The sequence below is a fragment of the Oreochromis niloticus genome, linkage group LG15 (genome assembly GCF_001858045.2).
Source record: "Oreochromis niloticus isolate F11D_XX linkage group LG15, O_niloticus_UMD_NMBU, whole genome shotgun sequence".
NCBI classification, from domain to species: Eukaryota; Metazoa; Chordata; class Actinopteri; order Cichliformes; family Cichlidae; genus Oreochromis; species Oreochromis niloticus.
The window spans coordinates 22,893,454-22,913,784 of NC_031980.2; the positions used below are offsets into that span (position 1 = coordinate 22,893,454).

General features: G+C 39.5%; 1 protein-coding gene across 11 annotated transcripts in view; it reads right to left on the minus strand.

The window, feature by feature from the left end:
• Positions 1–20,331, minus strand: part of myt1la (myelin transcription factor 1-like, a) — an 87,743-nt gene that overhangs the window by 37,565 nt on the left and 29,847 nt on the right. For 10 of the 11 annotated variants that reach the window (XM_025898836.1, XM_019346282.2, XM_019346279.2 and 7 more), the window contains 2 exons: positions 4,180–4,670; positions 691–1,318 (listed from right to left, as the gene is read on the minus strand). In XM_025898836.1, coding sequence (XP_025754621.1) covers positions 691–1,318; positions 4,180–4,670 — 1,119 coding nt within the window. Of the gene's footprint in view, positions 1–690; positions 1,319–4,179; positions 4,671–13,904; positions 14,018–20,331 lie in introns of those variants that run through there. The other variant, XM_025898839.1, reaches the window with a different exon arrangement.

Consider the following 20,331-nt stretch of genomic DNA (forward strand, 5'->3'; position numbering starts at 1 on the left):
TTTGCATCAAAATGGAATTAAACTTAAAAGTTCGCATTTAGAGTCAGTGGAAGAGATCCAGCATGACAGCTGCAAGGGCAAAGAATTAAAGGAATACAGGAAGAGATCCAGAAATGCACAGGAAGACAGCCTTGAAGGGGGAGACAGGCCAAACTGAAAACATAACATTTTTTACATTGCACTGTTTATGCAAATCCTCACACTTCATGCATTACTGATAGTAAATGTTTAATGGACCGGTTCTTTTATGGCGTTTTTCTACTGTGAGCACTCAGAGCACTTTATGCAACTTGCCTCATTCACCCATTCATGGAAGCACTTTTATCTATGCTTTCTTTGCTAGTGATATCTCTGTCTCACCATTTATGAACAGAAACACGCATGAGAAGGACTACAAGTTTTAGTTTGCCGTTGTCTATGGAAGAAGAGTGCCCTCTAACCTTTCCATGCTTGCATGGTTGCATAAGAACTACTGCATTACTGCTGTAATGTTTAAGTACCATCAGGACCATCTATGTAATCTTTAAAGGCTACCTACTATGTTTTTCCTTGTTTACTTGTAGATGCTCATGTTAAACGTGACCAAAGGTTTCAATAATGAGGTCAACATATTTCAAAGGCAGGCAGAGGTAATGCGCATATTAATTTAATCTTAAAATCATATCTGTGAACTCTTAAGAGATTATCTACCTGTTCAGGAGGTGCACCCCCTGCTGGTCTGCTGGGTTTTGGAGTTGGTGGTGGAGAACGTGGTGGGCAGGACGATCAGACGGCTGAGTCTCACTCAGCTTCCGGGCCAGGTCAAAGCACTGATTCCTCAGACACTCTAGGCTACTGAGACACACCTCCTCCTCGCTCTCCTCAGTCTGACCCCTGACTCCCACGCCGGGCCGCCCATTTGCGTGGCTGCCGTCGTTCACCATGGTGTCTTCGGGGTAGCCGTCTTCAGGCAGCATGGCGCCGTGACCCTGCGCCAGAAGCTTCAGGGAGTCCACAGTCTCCCTGACCACGTCGCTGTCCAAGTCCACGCTCAGCTCACCCTTCCTCTCGCCCTGCTCGCTGCCGTCGTCCTCTTCATCGTCATCGTCTTCCCCGGCGCTGTTGGAGGAGTTGCTGTTCATCTCGGACTCGGTCATGGCCTGGTAGGCAGCATCCTCTGCGATCTTGCCAAGGTTGAGAAGTGACTTGGCAACCAGCTCGTCGTAGTTCTCGTACTCCTCTCCGGTCCCGTTACCGGCGCTGATGGTACAGCTGTTGTTGTTGTCGTCCTTCTGAATTGGAATGAGCTTTGATTGTCCACCGGGTTTGTAGTGGTTCTCTGCAATCAGGAAAGCAAGAAACAAATCTCTTTGTTTTGATACTGTTTAGGAATCTCACAACGCAGCCAAGAAAAGTTTCCAGCAATAACCCACACTATACTCAACATAAACAGCAGGTAATTTGTGAAAAATGTGAGGGAAAGTGATTTGTTTTGCAGGTAACACAACTATCAGTCCATTTATAGAATCAAAATCCTGCAGATGAAGTGGAGATGAAACCCTTATCCTCTAATCATGTCAGCAGTGCTGATGAACTCTTTTTTTTCTTCCTGCTATATTCTCGCCCGTATTATCTTCATCCCTCCCAATTATGATCCACTGTTTACTCACAAAAAACATACAACCCAGAGCGGTGCGCGGCAGTGTCGCTCTCTCCGCTAAGCCTCGCTGTTGATTTTGGGGACAGAGGCGGCGAATGAGAGCAGAGAAATTGAAAAGGGAGGCGTGTGAGGTGCTCCGATTCAGGAGCCATAAATATCCTCAGGAGGAGAAACCGAGGCAGAGCACATGTGACACGTCCGCCGAGACGAGGAGGCAAACGAGGAGGGGAGGGAGGGAGTTAATAACTCAGCAGAGCTCCTCTCCCATTTATTCGTGAGGCACTGTCAGAAGCGATTGAGGACACAGGGGGTGTTTGGGGGGAGAGGAGGAAGCGAGGTGGGAGGGAGAGCGCAGAGCATCTGGTCTACCAAACCCTCCTCAGCAGCGCTCATCACTTAGTCCTCTCCTTCTGCAAACCGCATGCAAAAGTGGACATCAGCGCGACACAGAACAAGACCTGAATATCTGCAACATTGCTGCGTTTATCCATCTGTTAATTCGACAGCTTTTTGGCATCTTTACGTGTTGTAGGTTGGAAAAGTTCCACGAATCTGCACAAACACGGTGGCCCCGTTACGGATCGAGCTGCAGTGCTCGCAGAATATCTGGCACACAACACTGAAGACATGTCCCGGCCAGAAGCACTGGTTTCATGAAAAGTGCAACAACAACAAATGTTTACAGCATTTGTTTAGCAAGTCCATGTGTTCTTTCTGTCGCTTTGTTCTAAGCTTAGTTATAATACTGAGCCTGTCTTTTCCTTCCATGTGCTCTCTGTGTTTTTCTGGGTTGTTCTTTCTCCTTTTTTAACTTACTTTCTGTTTTATTTTAAAGGTTCTCCTTGTTTGGTTTCTCCTTTGTTCCTTCTCCTATAATCATTATAATCTTGACTTCACCTGTGTCTTACTGTCTTTCACTCCCCGGTATGTGTCTTTAGTCTGCAGCTTGTCAATCTCTGTCTACTTGACATCTGGATCAACTCTTGCAGTTTTTGATTAAAACAAAAAGTTGCTTTTCTCCAAACTGCAAATTTTTTTCCTTTTAATTTTTTTTATCTGTGTTGTCTCGTTTTGCTTGTTTTACCCCAAGGCCTTTTGTATTCTATGTAAAGCAATTTGAATTTCACCGTTGTTGAAATGTGCTATACTGATAAACCATGCATCAGCAGTGGTTCAGTTATTCACTGCAGTACTTTTTCATTTAACCACCTGCCACTCCACCTTGATTTTCAGTTCACTTCATGAATTAAGTGCCAGCACGGCACTGCTGTACATTCCTTTTTTTTTAAATGACTCAAGTGTTGATTATTCTCCAACCCTATTTCCAAAGGGGTAAGGACGCTGTGTTAAAATAAAGAGAGAAAGTCGTGATTTGAAAATCATTTAAGTCCTATATTTAATTGAAAAGAGCACAAGGACAACCCATCAGATGTTGAATGTGAAAAATTTCACAGCGTTTTTACAAATATAAACTCATTTTGTCATTTTGAAACAGGCAATGTGTTTTATAGAGGTTGGAACAAAGGACTGGAAAAGCTGTGTAATACTAAAAAACAAATGGTGGTGCATTGCATAACTAAGTGGGAAGATGTCAGTATCATTATTAGATATACAAAGAGTAAACCGAATTAAAAAAAATAAATTAAATTCACATCACGGTTGTGGGTTTTGGACGCAGGCTTTTTGAGTTTTGGGATTTTGAATTCTTTTTGTGTTTTTATGATCAGTTTGGTTCTTGACTTTCATGTATTTTTGAATTTTTATTTGTATTTGAGCTTAACTATTCCTCAAGGTTTGATTTCTCTTTTTCACTAGTCTCGACAGTTTCCTAGGTGTTATTTATTATTTGTGGATTTTGTTAGTTTTCTGTGTGTTAGGTGTTTGTGTTAGTTATGGACTTTTTCCTTGAGTATTCTTCTCTCCTCCTCTGTGTCTTCCCACTTTCCTGATTACCCTTAGAGTATATATAGACCTGTCTACACTCTGTTAGTTGTCTGTTTGTTCCGTGATCTAGTCTTTGTTCACATTTGCTATTCATGAATTTAAGCCTGTGTTCTTTTGTGGACTTTTGCATTCAACCTAAAAAAAGTTCACTTTTATGAAAACATATTTTGTCTGTGTCCTGTATTGTGTCCTGTACTATTACCTGAAATTTTAACAAATTCTCTAGAATTTAGGAAATTTTATCACATAACGTACTTAAGACTGTTAAAAGATTCAGAGGCTCAAAAATCACTGTGTGGCAATGCTGTAGTTTTTGAATGGTCGTGACCGTCAGACCATTTGGCAGTTAGGCAGTCTCGACCTGTCACTAAATGAAAACATTTGGCAGATTTTGAAATGAAAAACACAACAATGAAGGCCTCAAACTGATGAACAGCTGAAGTCATACATTAGGCCACGTGGTTGCTGAAATGATAAACTCTTCTTCCTGCAAAAGCAACTCGTTTAATCTGCCTGAACCAAAGCAAAACTCACGTGGCTCGTGTCCTTCATCTTTTTCTCATCCGAGCAACTAAAGTAACAAACCGCACACTCACCCTGCTGACGACTCTGCTCCTCCTCTTCCTCCTCGTCTTCCTCTCCCTCATCATCTTGGTCCTCCTCGTCATAGCCGTCTTCCTCCTCTTCCTCATCCATCCCGTCTTCCTCTTCCTCCACCTGCTCACCCTCCATTGCTGTATCTGTTCTCTCCACCTCTATCTCCTCTTCTTCCTCTTCCTCCTCCTCTTCTTCTCCCTGCTCCTCGTTGTCCTCCGAGAACTCGTCTTCCACCTCGCCGTCTTCTTCTTCTTCTTCATCTCCTTCCCTCTCCCCTTCATCCTCTTCCTCGTCCTCTTCAACTACCTCCCCTTGCTCCTTCCCCTCCTGCCCCACCTCCATGGCTTCGTTCCCATAGCTGCCATAGCTGCCAGCATCCTCCTCCAACTCACCCGGGCAGGAGGTGAGGAAGGGCCTCCTCTTGGCAGCCGGTTCCAGCGGTTGTTTTTCCAGAGCCTTCCTCTTCTTGGCCAGCGGGCAGCCGTAGATGCTGAGGTGGGACAGAGGGCACACACATGATCAGTATCCATCTTTGCTCTCCTATTTACTCTTTGATCGTTTGCCCTTTCGCTGTAAACTGCAACAGATTCAGAAGATAAATACGTTTAAAAACAGCCAAATCTGACAAACACATTTGATCCTGCTGAGCCAGAACACATACCGGCACTTAGCCATAATCAGCTCAGTTTGGCCGGACAGAGCGCTCGTATTTGGCCTCTCATACCGATGAAGCAGGTAAACTTCCAAATTTACCATGAAATATGAATCCAGAAGAGTCATACTGTAAATGAAGGTGAAGGGATGCAGGAGGCAGGTGTGTTTTTTATAATTAATACCACCTGATTTCCTCTTAGAGAAATTTAAGAGTAATTCTTAATGTTCTTTTTGTTTGTGCCTCTTGCCTTTTTGTCAGAAGTGTTTGTTTTATAAGTATGACCTCTGTCTGACTTAAAGATAGTTTAACTGTGCACATAAGATGTTTACAAGTCTAACAGACAAAACACAACTATATTTATGTGCTTCCTCAAAATCAAAAGCTTTTCACCATATTAATTATTGTAAATTATTGACTAAGTTACAAGAGCGCGGGCTCATATCTGGAAAGGATGTTAAATATTACTGGTATCTACATCAAACTCTGTAACGAGCAGGGTTTGAAAAGGTGGGACCTTGTAACCTGTTCTGTTCAGTTGGTATATAAACTTTCTAAAAACATTAACAAGCAGAATACTGAAAGTATGAATGCAGAGAGCATTATTAATCATATGATGCATGCTGATTTAGTTCATTTGTCTCCGTATAGTGGCAGCTGCAGCAGCTGCTCAAGTTGTGGATGTCGACGTGTGATACTGAGTTTAAATCTAAGAGTCCTGTAATATTGATCGCTTTGACCACATTGTTCCCTCATTCTGTCACATCATCAGGAATGTTCTGTTATATATGTGTAGCATATAGCTTGATGCACAAGCTTCAAAGATGGGCAAGTGCAACTCAGATACCTGTGATGAGCAATATTCCTACCTTTCACACTGTGCTGAGAAACTTTAGGTATAAATTTATGTCTCAATTAATTCATTTTGAAAATGTGCTTGTAAACAAAACAGAGACATTCCTCTAGCCTCTCCAAAAACAGGAACAACTGCTTATTTGTGTTGTTATTACTGATGATTGCTGCTTTGTCTTTTAGATTGAAATTGATTATATGTCTACTGTAAAGTTTCCTCCGCTTTATGTGTCTTGCATTTGGATCCTTCCTCCTCTCTCTGAAATCTGTGATGGAAGCTTTTCACACATCTCTGCTCCCGTGAGATAACATATGACTGAATGAATGAGTTCTTTGTGTTTTGGCCTTGAAGAGTTGCTGTCTGCAATAGCACATACCTCCTTCATTCCCTTCCTGACAATACACTGCGTTGCTTTTTTGTTGTGAACCTCTCCACAGACAAATTATACATGCACGTACAGTAGGCATGAACACGTCTGCACGGCATTTAGGAAAAGCTATTATCACAAAAAGTTATTATGCTATTGATAACAAGTGAGCGCAAACAAAAACATTCAAAAAAGGTAGAAAACAATTTTAATAAAATGTTTAGTGTTTGTTAGTAAGGTGAACAGCACGAGGAGTCTTCAGATGAATGTTTTAACACACTGAGCAACATACCAACATTTATGTAACAGAAACTGCTCCAGCAGCAAAATCTAATCAGAAACGCATAAATCCTACTGGAAATTTAATAAATATAAAAAACATAAATATAAAAAGTCAAGAGAAATCTACCTTGGAAAAATGTTAAACTGTAATACCTCGTGTCTCTATACATCTTTGAACTTATTACGAATGAAACGTTCAGTTCAGACTGAGAATCATCCACTGGGTCTCATTGTCAGAAGAATATTTAGCCTTGGCCTGCTTGGATAAGTCTAGTCTACTCTCACAGGACACAGATGAACAGCATCTTGACTTTTTAATCACGTAAGTATTCAGACTACTTACTTACTCTGTGTAGGCACCAGTGCAACATTTATTTATTCATGCATTTATGGAATTAAAGCATGAAAAAAGAAAGAAAACAATACCAATGACACATTTAAGCAAAGCAAAGTCTTGCTTTGGATTCAGCATAGGGCTGGGCCGGTATTACCGGTACATGTTAGGCAACGATAAGAAAATGAAATATCGTGACAGCACATTTTTTTGTAGAACATGCAAGCGGGCCGTCGTTATTGCCGTATTTGTCGGACTAAGGTGCTCATAAATCTGGGAGTAATCTGGCTCCTGAACTCCGTCCGCTTCAGGTCCCAAAGTCAAACGAACACTGAAGCATCACTGAGGCTGCGTTCACACTGCAGGCGAAAGCGCATCAAATCCGATTTTTTTGACCCTATGGGACCCATATCCGATCACGGTATGACAGTGTGAACGGCACAAATCCAATATTTTCAAATCCGATCTGGGTCACTTTCGTATGTGGTACTGAATCTGATACATATCCGATGTTTTAGAAAGCGACTGCTGTTTGAACTGTCATGTCGCATTAAATCCGTCTTTTACGTCACTGACACAAGACAGACGCCAATTATCAGCACCGGGGAAGCGCCCGAGAAGACATCGCGAACGCTTCCTGGCCATCCAGTGTAGATGTCAGTGAAACTGTTGGGAAGACAACGTGAACATTTTATTTGTACTGTATAATCTGCAGATTCTGACAGAAATCTGCAACTATCCTTTGAAGCACCGCTCCTCTCTAAAACAGCGATAAGGATAATTATTAGGTTATCTACATTATTATGTAAATAACAAAAGAACTTAAAGCAAAAATTGGGAAACGTAAAGTCCGAAGTCTTTATATTAAGGGCCATCAGTCAAACAATGTTGTTTGCTCTGGGTCTAAACAGAGCGCGTTGTGTGTGACATCTTCCTATGCGCATGCGGGCCGCTTTGAGCGTTCACACTAGAGTGCGTTTGCTGTCGCATTTTATTTGTAGTGTGAACAAGCAGACAAAAAAATCGGATTTGATCAAAAAATCGGAATTGAGCATTAAGACCTGCAGTGTGAACGTAGCCTGAGAGTTAAAAACTAAATTCTTTCGTCTTTAATAAAACGATCAGCATTGCTGCTTTACCAGGTGTAACTATGAAGTTTAACATCCAGGAAACTAAACAGCAGTGAAGTTTGTAAGGTTACTGAAGTTGGGCTAGGTGGTATATAATGATGTGCTATGTGATCGCTAGCGACACAGCTATGTTAGCATAACATAAACAGTGAAGCTGGAGGATGAACGCTAACACTTTTCCACTCGATAAAAGTTAATGTGAAGGTTCCCGATGGTTACAGACAAATGCAATCTCATGGCAGGATGCTGCAAACGAACCAAACTTCAGTCAGGAGAACAACTGAGATAATCCATCCACAATACGAGGTCAGTCATTAATATACTGCAACAACATGGGAATAGAGCAGCTGTGATAGAATACAGCATTAATGAATCAATGAAACAGAAGTGGAGGAAGCAAGAAGAATGAGTTGAATAAAGTTTGATTTATCTGACTGCTTTGTTTCGCTTAATGTGCTTTATAATCCCGTGCACCTTATGGTCTGAAAAATACGTATTTGACTTTTTTATTTGGCACACTGCAGTTTAATGTTGCAAAGCACCTCTTTTTAACTTCAGCGGATATTATACATGGTTATGCTCAGGATATGTCAGCCCATTTCTACTGGAAATGCCTTTTGGTTAAACTTTCAGCAAGGAATTTGCATTTGCACTGTTAAATTTTTATATAGCTTTAATGCACATAAAAAAGAGCTGCTTGTTTAAGTGAAAATTAATGGATGGGTTTTTTTTGCACTAGTAAAACTGTGGAGTTGTATTTTGTCTCGCATCAATTATATCATCAGTTACATCGTTATCGCAAATTTTCAAATATATATCGTGATAAATGTTTTTGGCCATATCGCCCTGCTCTAATTCAGCAACTAAAAAATAATATTATAATGATTTTTTGGCATTACCTAATGCTTTTTTGGACACGTTGGCATTCCTTATTTGAGCAAAAAGCTTTATACTGCATTCCAAGACCTTTTCAAAGGATATAGTATTAAAAAATATATATAAATATATACTGTTAAAAACGTATTGCCATCTCACTCATTTTACCAAATCTCCCCCAAACGTGACATTACAGTGAGAAGTCAGATTTGCCCTGAAAACTTTCTTTTTAGCTCAAAGAAACATATAAACCAATCGTGTGATGTGTGTGGACGTCGTGAGGGTCATGAGTTTGAATGGCTTTGTGTGCACCAGGTTCAAAGGTCAAAGAGCTGTGACTCCCACTGCTGTGTGCTCATGTGTTAAGACACTGCAGTGGATTTCCACTCGCTCTTGCTGAGGCCCAGAATCTGCTGCGAGAAAAAAACCCCCAAACAAAGCTTATTCAAGCGGGGCCTCAATTACGCAAATCCCATAATAGTCATTAACTGTTGGGAAAATTCTGCTTTAATTGCTCCAAAACAGTGAGCACAATTATACACGGCTTTAATGTGGATTTTAGGAAATCAATTAGTCCATTTCCATATGAAAGAGCTTATTTTATGTTTGGAGGGCGAGATGGAGGAGGTGGCTGTGTCTTTCTGACAAAAACCGCTGCGTGTTTGTTGCACAAACCTGCACAAAAGACTTTCTTCTTTTAATTTCACCGGCTCAACAACAATGTAGGAAAGTGCCTATCGACGTTGGTCTATATTACTGAACTCACTGCTAAATCATTGCCCAAGAAGAAACCATCCCAGGAATTTTCAGAGATCATTCTGCAACCTTCCTAAAGCAGTAAAGTGCAAGCAGCTCATTAAGAGAGAGTTTCTTAACCTAGAAAGAACACGTCTATAGTGTTCCTGTGATCCCTCTGCGTTTTCCGAAGGGATGATTTGAAGCCTAGAATTTAGGTTTTGTTGCTACCGAAGCCAAAAAATCCCAGTTTGAGAAATGAGGGATCGAGCGTGGGTGATGCAAACAAGCAGCAACTGCTACAACAACAAAAATCTACCCCTCCTTAGGCATATTTATCTCCCTAATGATAAAAACAACAATAAATGTGACATTTCATATGTTCTTCCTCTACTTGGCGGTTCCCTTTAGAGTTCACCACAGACCCCTAAAGAAAGCGGCAACCCAGCCACAGCGGGCAACAAGTCGCTTCCCAAGCCAGGATAAATGGTGAGGGTCAGGTAGGGAAGGGCACCTGGGCAACATGCGGATCGCAAAGAAAGAATCAAAGAATAACGCTAAATATGTGTAACGTTTATTATATTTAGGCAAAGTATCTAAAACTGTTTTAATTTTAAACCTTTCTTGATTGAAATGGTTCAAAACCAGGTGCTAGGCTTTTCACTGTACTGTCAAAAAAATAGATATAGTAAAAGTCCAATTTTGGCCCTACAGATACAAACACGCAAACTCTGTAGGGCTAAATATTGGCCCTCAAGTTAACTATATGAACCTTTTTTGAGGGCCAAGTAACTAAATATGTACTCTATGTAGTAAAAGGTACATAGATCCTAGATTTTAGGGTGAAGCAGTAAGAGACATGCATGAACAAACTGTAAGTTATTTAAGTTTAATTCTATTTTAGTCTTGTACATTGGCAGCAAGGTGGTGCAGAATTGCAGCAAATAGGCTCCAGGTTCAGTTCTTTCCGTTCTTCTTCTTGTTTCCCCCCACAGTCAAATGACATGCATGTTAGGATAAGTGGTGACAGTAAGACTAAAAAATTGCAGCACAAATGCCAATTCTAAGTGTGTGAACAATAAAAATAAAAATAATACTAATAGTAATAATAATGGGTGCACCCCTACCACTGCCAAAAATGTCAAATTTTGAAGTTTTTTTTTTTTGTAATATCAGTTTTTGCACCATAATATTAAGTTTGTACAAAATTTGTCACCACAGGTACACAACAAGGGTACAAATAAGTACTAATGACAAGTCATACAATAAGTTTTTACTTTCTGAGAGTTTAGAAAAGACAACACACACATTGTACCGAAAGTTTTGGCTGAACTACATAGGCTGGCAGTGAAATACACTAATGGTTTTAAAATGTTATGAAACTGTATTATATATAATTTTAAAATGCTGCTATATGCTTTCCATAGATAAGTAACACAGTGATGATATTACAGATGTACTGACTATATGTTCTGCTTCCAGGTCTCTTAGGTCATCCTCCCACCAACATTTCTCAGTCCTCATGTATCCAAAGTGGCCATGCTTTCTCTGTGCTTGCCCCCAGGCACTGCAATAGTCTGCCATCCCACATAAAGTCCAGTCCAGGTGTTAAAAATACTAAATTAGGTCTTAAAAGCCATCTATTTTTACTTAGTTTATGTTATTCTGTTAAGTTACTGGACTCTGTTTACATTTATTTATGTATTTAGTAAGTTACACTGTTAAAAAAAAACAAATGTCCTTGTAATTTTCTTCTAACAAAGGTTTCCCTAAACGGTAAAATTAAATGTGTGGTTAAAATGTATAAAAGAACACATAAATAAATCAAATACTGTAAATTTCATTATCTTAAAACAGTTCACTGATCTGTAGTTTTAAAGATTTCTTTTACTTTACACTTAGTTACATATAATGATTTCTTTTTTTTCCTTTTTGCTTTGAAATGCACATAATGCACTACTGTTTAGAAAAGAAAAGAAGGAAACTTACCGGGACATATTTGTACAGATTTGTTTTGCAGTGTATTCCTTTATTTACGCTATTTGCCACCATGTTTTTGTGGTTTTTACATTTTGTGGTTGTCATGTTTCTCTTGTCGTTTCTTTCATAGTCTTTAGCACTAGCTATTCGGTGCTGTCACTATCTATTCTGTATGCTTCTTTTGTACAATCAGCTGGAAAGCATTTTGGGTTAACTCCTGCTGTTTTGCAAACAGCTGCACAAATAAAAGTGACTTTATTTGACTACATATATTTTGTTTCTCAAGCAGGAGTAAGTAGCTTCCTATTATCTTATAATCTGAAGACCAAGAAGTAAATCTGTTATGCTAAAAGAAACATTCAGAAGTGACCAAATGAGTGTACAAAATTGCTGAAAATAGACCTGAGTGACATCAATCATCTGATTAAAGCAGATAAAATCCATAATTGGTGTAGTGACACACATTTGTAGCTTGCGAACTCTTAGCACATTATAGTGCTTCTGTCTGCTACACTTCCTAACTGAATGAAAATAGGAGGCCAAGAGTCAGACAGACAGTTTTTGAAGGAATCAGCCTCATTAGGCGATAATGAGCTCATTTTATCACGAGCAGTCTATTAAAAAATGGGTTTGTTTACTTCTTTGCTTTTCTGTCTCTTTTCATCTGGCTACATGAATGAAGACATTTGAAACAGTCCCACATGCAAACACTGTTTTCTACCAAATTGAGTCAGAGTCATGCTAGTTCTGAAACATCTCATCAGTAGTATGCTTATTAGCATTAACACAACAGATGCACTCTGTCTCTGCTGGCACAGGTTTCTGATGCACTGACCTCAGACCAGTGTACATAACCTTAACCCGATGCTCTCCAATCTGCAGTTTGTTTATATGAGCTGCCAGAACGGTCTGAAACTCAAACTCTGACGGTGGAAAAACAAAGCAGGCAGCTGAATCTGGATCTCCCGCTGTAGCTTCAGCCAATTTTTGCTCTCAAAAAAGTGACAAAGAGGGAAAATCTGCAGAGGTAGGTGTGTACCGTCAGCCTGTCCTTAAAAGCACCATGAAAATGCCAAATCCAATCTTTCTGAAAGTATACAAGAACGTGACCTGTCCCTTTTTTCCCTTTGTTACATTCAGGGAAACTTTGAATAAATGTTTCAACAATACATGTTTTAAAGCATCCTCTGCCGTAACTGATGTTCAACAGTGAAGCCTGAGCTTGACTTCGTATTGGTCATATTCAATAGATCACTGTATGACAGGTTCCCTTTAACCCACTTATATCCCTTAATATCTTGATATTTAGCAGTTGTTTCTCACAAATTCTCTACCCCCTTGTTTTATCCATTAGAATATAAAGTTGAATTACAGTAGTCCAGCCTAGAATTAATAAATCCATTAACTTGTTTTTCAAAGTTACCCAGATAAATGATGTTTCGAATTTCAGAGATATTGTGGAAATGCAACAAAGCAGTCCTACATATCTGTTTAATATGTGCATTGAAGGGCATACCTGGTCAAAATTGACTCCAAGGTTCCTCACAGTGTTACTGGAGGTAATGTTATCCAGAGCAAGCATCTTGTTAGACACCATATTTCTAAGATTTTTAGGACCGAGTTCAATAACCTCAGTTTTATTTTAATTTAGAAGCAGGAAATTAAGGGTCATCCAGGTCTTTATATCTTTAAGCCATTCCTACAGTTTAACTGGTGTGTGTTATCTGGCTTCATGGATAGATAGAGTTGGGTGTCATCTGCAAAGCAATGAAAATGTATACTATTATAATACTATTATCTAAGGGAAGCATGTATAATGTAAACAGAATTGGTCCTAGCAGTGAACCCTGTGGAATGCCATAAGTAACCTTAGTGTCTGAAGAGGACTCTCCATTTACATGAATAAAATTGAGTCTATTGGATAGATATGATGCAAACCACTGCAGCACAGTACCTGTAATACACACAGCATGCTCTAATCGCTGTAATAAAATATTATGGTCAACAGCATAAAACACTGAATTCAGGTCTTTCAGGACTGTTCATGAACTGTGATGAATTCTGAATCAACTGCCATCAGTTGGCTCTTGTATGACTGCTTTTTCAAGATTTTTTGAGACAGAGGTCTGTAGATTAATTAAGATGCCTGAGTCATGTGACAGCTTTTCAAGTAATTGTTTAATTACCACCATCTTAAAAGTTAATATAGATTAATATACAGATGAATCTATGTCTAGTCTGCAAGAAATTATGTATAAAATTGCATTATCATGTTTCTATGATGAAATCACTGGTTTGGGAAACAAAAGACATCCATTATTTTATTCTTTATTTACTAAATACTTTGCATAAATACTTCAGCAACACTCAGATTTGAGTGTAGAATGAGAACAGAGCGAGCACAGTGATTAAAAGCTGCTCATTCACTATAAACCACTGCAGTAAATATTCCTTCAAGATGACACGCGCACACATGCAAACACGCTTCTCCTCAAATGATCCCTTCGTCTTTTACCTTATAGGCTGTCAGGCTGCCAACTTTCCTTCCTGTCTGTGCATGTGTGCAAGTGTGACCTCGGCCACCTTGCTGTCTCCCGCCAATTAAAATTCCAGTGGTAATTAAAGCAGATCAGAAACGAGGGAACACTGCAGACAAGGGCGAGAGACTACGCATGGTAATTACGTGGAGGAAAAGAGAGCGAGAGAGAGAGAGAGAGAGAGGGAACGAGAGAGGGTGGGTTTACACACCACATTTTTTCTTCATTCTAAACTGGTGTGCTGCAGTCTTGAAGCATTATGATTGAATACATACTGTGGGCTGAATCACTTAATAATTTATTGGTTATCTATATGAGGATCTGGATCTCGGTGCAGTTTAGAATAACCAACATCAGATTTTTTATTTATTTTTTTTTAATAAAGAATGCAACGCAACAGTGGACAGTGTTGCATGACAGCTTATCCATTATTGTGTCTAAGTGGACACTCTCTGTTATTTTCTTTTTGTGGAGAGCCAGAATCCGTTACTGCCTCTGTGACACAAACTGCAGTCCATTTTTGTGGCTACGAGGACGACTGGAGGTACCTAACAAAGACACCCACATATTTGTCATCATTTCTATGAGGACTTCTGTAGATTATCAATTGTTTACAGGGCATTATTTTTCTGTATGGAAAGGAACAGTGTATTCTGGTCTCTTAAAGTTACACCTGACATTCCTTTTTGTCTCATTGTCTTTTTAATGGCCAGCAGGGGGCGATTTGCAAATAGAGGTAACATTGTGCAGCAGTCTGTGAGAAAAAATTGATAGTTTGCTCTTGATTATGTACTTAATTAAACACCTTTCTGAGGAGTTTATGTCTCAATCTCTAGTTTAATGTCTTTTTAAATTCCTCATGTTGTTCACTGTCTAGGTTTCTGCCCTATTTAAAGTCAAACAGACATTAAAGCAGAGAGTTAAAGATTTAACTCTCATGCCATCGAGTTGCTATAGCAAATGAACATGCAGTGTCTTTTTCAAAGCAGTAAAATAAAATGCCAATGGCCAAAAAGCTCAGAATGGGAAGGCTGAAACAAAAGCTGGAGTGCTTTATATTGTCTGTGTGTGACAACTAGCAGTATATATACCTGTCTTTAAGCACACCTTGCATTTACACATTTTTACATCCACATCACGATACCTGAAATACCTGTCTCTATGAAGCCATTGGGAAGATTTTTTTCCTTAGTGTCCAATTTTTGTCCATTTTCCTCAAAGTGGACTTTCAAGAGTCCTTAAGGGAACATACAAGTCGACTACTGTCAATGACTAGATGCCTAAAAATCCAAAATATTTTCCATTATTCGATTTAGAGAGTATTCTCATTCAGCTCTTAAACCTCTAATCCACCAAAGTAATGCACGTTAACAGTCTTGAAATGGATTCATACAAAACTGGCCAAAAAAATGCTGAATCTGTCAAAATCAATTCATCGATAAATAACAGATGGATCCAACAAGATTCTGCTTGCCATAATTTTCTTCAAACTAAACCTGCTGGTTCTCAAAGCACCAAGGGAGAACTGGGCCCCAACCAGCATTGACACCAAGTGTTGGTGTGAAACAAGTACAAGAGTCACTTTTTTTTCCATTGAGGACACCTGTGAGGGATTTACTGTCTCTACATGAACACGCTGACTTACCAAAGTAACAAAGAGAGTCAGTTTATTTCAGTTTACCCTGCAGTCAGTCTATCTGAGCTTAAAGCATCAGCACAAGCTTCAGTTTAATCGTATATATTAACACCTGTCAGCAAAATCAGAAATCATTATAACATGACTGCGGTTCATTTATTATTAAACATTGCTAAGGTGAGACTAACATTTATATATTTTCCCCATTAAGAGGATAAATTATTGTTTATTAAAATCAGCTTTCCATTTGCTATTACTTATGTTAATACACCAGCAGCTGTGTGATAATTATATCCAAGCATGTGTGGCTCGGTGGGATTAGTGCCCCCAGCTCTGGTGCCAGAGGTGACAGAGGAGATCTATAAGAGACTGGGTGGTGACAGTGATACAAGGAGTTGGTGGGGGGGAGGTGGTGTGGGCGACACAATGTTCACATCGTATACTAGCAGTTGCCATGGGAGACAGGCTGCATCCCTCCTGGTCCTCATACTGCAGCATCCGCACAGTGCTGTCGCCATGGTGACATCCTCCAGAGAGAAAGCGAGAGAGGTAAAGAGAGAGAGAAAGAGAGGTAGGGGAAGGAGGGAGAATCAGAAGCATGGAGAAAGGGAGAGAGACAGTGACTCTGAACCTGACTGTCTCCTCCCCAAACTCATTCAGCAGCACTGAAAGCACTAACTGTGTCTCTGCCTCAAGGAGTTATTGATCCCAGCAGAACAATAGGGAGAAATAGGGAGAAATTGTGAATGGATCCTCAAAGCAGGAGGTTGGGTTTGGGGAATAAGACGAGACAAAGGGATAAAGCTTACTGCCAACAAATCCCATATAAACACACAAAATCTTCCACATGGGAAACTCAAACTGCACATAAACAGCACACTAATGTAACACATTGTGGTATGTAGTATTCTCTACAGTGATATACATGCACACTCCAGGGTTTCTAATGCACACTGTACTTGGACAGGTTGCTTAGGGGGGGTTTGTCAGCCACCAAATTAAAATTTGCAATTCATTTGTATTTTTATCTGTTATGACAACTGAAGGATTGGTGGACAATACCATTGTTCTTATTTTGAAATTCAGTCCCTCACGAAACAGCAACGTGTCTTGCACAAGAACGCTGGTGAATTTTTCACATTCAATGTCATTCAGCTGTCTCGAGTCCCACCATCTTGAACTGCAGCTGGAAACAGCAGTCCTTGTTCTTTTGAGATGCGCTGTGAGCTGGAGGTCCACTCTAACCAAAACCTGAAGCAGCTGGAGAGCTGCTGCCACTGCTTTGTAACTAAGCAAGGCTGCAGAGCAGAACAAGGACTGCCATCGCCTGCTGCAGTCCAGCACTGTACTGGAGTCTGTCCATGAGATAAGAAAATTATATATAATATTATTGACTGATTTAATTAATAAAATGTGGGTTCTTTTCTTATTGCTGCTGCCAAAAAAAATCCAATCTAATTTTCTTGACAGAACAAAGTAGACTGTATACAAAGAAGGCCAAATCCTCTGGTTCTGCAAAGTCAAGACAATATAGCAGTACCACAAGCTGCAGTTTTTCCAGTGGGCAGCAGGGAGTGAGGTTTCTGGTTCCAAATAAAAGGCAGACCTTTGGTAAATGAACCTTATGCTCAAATGGTTTAAGGTTTCAGTAAAAAGATAATGATGACAATGAGAATATTATCTCATTTTCTAACTAAAAAGATGGTTGTTTTGTAAATTACGATCCCATTTAGAGTCAAATTAACAATAAAGGATAACACATGACTGCCACTTCTGCCCCAACTTCACTTTTCAGACCCAGAAACTACATGCAGCCTTCATTTGCGGTCCATGTCACACACTCAGGATCATTACAAAAAGAGTGCAATGTTATAAAACAGTCTTTAATTACATAGAGAAAAAAAACAGTGAAATAAAATAAATAAATAAATAAATATTTTCCCTTTCACTGAACTACCTGAATCACTGTGCAATTATGAACGCAGCTGAACTACCAACAAGCAACAGCAAAATAGAGTTAATCTAGTTTAACTGCATCGACATCGCAACTCCTTAAGCCTGAATAAACACTTTTGGAGTAACACTAAAACCAGAGCAACAAAAAAGGATGTAAGGGCACTACTACAGCAAATCCCATCTTTGTCATCTCACCAACATGAAATCTCTTAAAAACAGGTGTGTGTTTCCTATACTGACACTCTTTTCCCCCCTGTTTGACTCTTTCTTCGCCCAACACTGAAATTCCCGAGTTTCCTCTGTGCCCTTCGCTGCACCATCCGTCTGCCCTGCCAGCGATTCACCATCGTGCCCTCCTCATTATCTCTTTGTTACCCCAGGCTTTAAAGAAATGCTGTCCTTAGCTGTGCACCCTCTGCATGCCACCCTCCCCCACGCACACACAGACCAACCACCTACACTTAAAAAAGAGATTTTATGCTTATTTTGGACATACTCCAAAATAAGCATAAAATATCTGAACAAGTGCTTGGATTTCATAATAAATGTATGTATGTATATATATAGATAGATAGATAGATAGATAGATAGATAGATAGATAGATAGATAGATAGATACATATATATATAGATATATATATATATTCATTCTCATATTCAGATTTCAAATAGATTTTCTTTGAGGGAAAACCTCTGTGATCCATGTCTACTTCAATGGAGATACAGCAGACTTGCTTTGATATATATTTCACCTGGTTTTTATAATTCATACGCGTTCTACCAGGATTTGTGCAGAAAAAGTTTGGTGGTTTCATGTTGTTTCACTTCTATGTTTGTGGATACGTAGCCTCCTCAGTTTTTGTTTTTTTGTCTTTTTTGCAAGAAAAAAAAAGTTTTTAATGCTTTTTTTTTAATTTTAGAGCTCCTCTAATTTTGTTGGTAATTCACCATTTCCAGAGGTGATAGAGATCTGAGGCACAAACCATCTGTCCTGCAGCCCGAGCGATGTGACCTGAGGACTTTGCAGCGCCACACTCCACCAGATTGGGTTTTTTTTTTCTATCTGCAGCCTTGTGACAGAGGGACGAATTTACTGAGATGAAGGCTTTGACCTGCCGATCGAGGAGGTCTGAAACCGTGACATGAGCCCATTTAATGTTGGTAGGATTCGTTTTCTCAGCTGCTGAGTGAGACGTTTGAAGCCTGTGAGCCACAGCCAAGAAAAGTCTGTAACTTTTTTGTTATTCTTTCTCACTCTTCTCTCCATTTTATCTGTTTAAATCCTGTATTGTCATATTTCCTGTTATCTTACCTCCCAAGTGATGAACTTACTGTATTTTGTTACAAATACACAATTTGTATCCATTATTTTACTTAAGTACATGAATACAGAAAGAAAGAGGGGGGAATGGCATAGAAACAGAAAGATACAAAGAAGGCAGCAACCATGTCTTACAACTTCAAACGGCAATAAAAATCCATCCCAAAGATCTGCTGAGCTTTTTAATACCGTTATCATCTCTTGCCAACATGTTTTTTTCATTAAATATAATTTCTAATGTAGCTTCTATGTTTGAGGAGGATGTGTCTTTCCTTACTCATAGGATCAACAATTCCAACTGTTGGATTATGTGGCCAAGATTGACTGGAATGTATAAATATTCCTGTATCTGCTTTGCATTTCCAGCATATGTCACTGGACATCAAGTGTAAGCAAGCCCGATCTTGTCTGATCTCAGACGGGACACCATTGGGAAATACCAGGTGCTGTAAGGTTGGGGGCAGCTATGGCTAGAGCAGGTCAGCTACTAATCAGAAAATTGGTGGTTCAATCCCTGGCAAGATACTAAACCCCAAGTTTTCCCCATTGTGTGAGGCATGTTGTATCCAAGTGCTCAAGTAGAGCAGAACAGCATCATATAAGAACTGGTCCATTTACTATGAAGTTTAGAGGGAGAAAAAATAAAATGTAATACATAGTTACAATGTATCTACGTTCCTTTTGCCAAATGATCATCGGATTATTAAACGCATCATTTTTAAATTGGTTGAATATTTTAGAAAACACAGCTGCCTAATGCACCATCTCAGGAGAATCCAAAAAATTCCCTCACTGGGTTCTTGTCCATGATAAATTGGCCTTTGGTAATACAGTCTGTCAGTGGTAGATATTTCCAAAAATTCTCTGTCTTTGCCAAGCCATATTACCGAAACATGTCAGTGAAAGACAGGATCACTCCATCCAAACGAAGGTCTGTTATTTCACGCTATTGTTTCCAATGCAATCAATTTTACCCTGATCGTTACGGCAGGATTGTGCCATAGCGGCGCACAAGACTGAAATGCCACAGCCCACACATCTGTATGTGTACATTTACCCAAATGGCTCCAGAATGAGCCAGTGCTGTCCATTAGTAACTGGGTCATGTGAGAGACCATGCAAAAATCTTCAATTGTGATCTAGCTTAAGATTTTCAGTGACATTTTAAAAGAATCCTGAACAGGAAGAATTCTGAATGCTAAAGATGTCAGATGTGACACACCCTAAGAGCCAATCAACACCCAAAATAGAAAACATTCATGCTTTTTGTGTTGGACAAATTATCAGTATATTCTAATCATCTGAGGTGCAAAAGTAAAGAAGTTGATTACACATGAATGTTTACTCTTTGTCAATCAAAAAAATAGCCTTGAGTTTTATGTGGACCAAAAACAACTTCTTGATGAGCTTTACTGGCAAAAGCAAGCAGTCAAAAAGTTGTCAAAAAAAATTGCCATTACATGTTTCCTCCTCGTTCTCTCAGCTGCTGCTA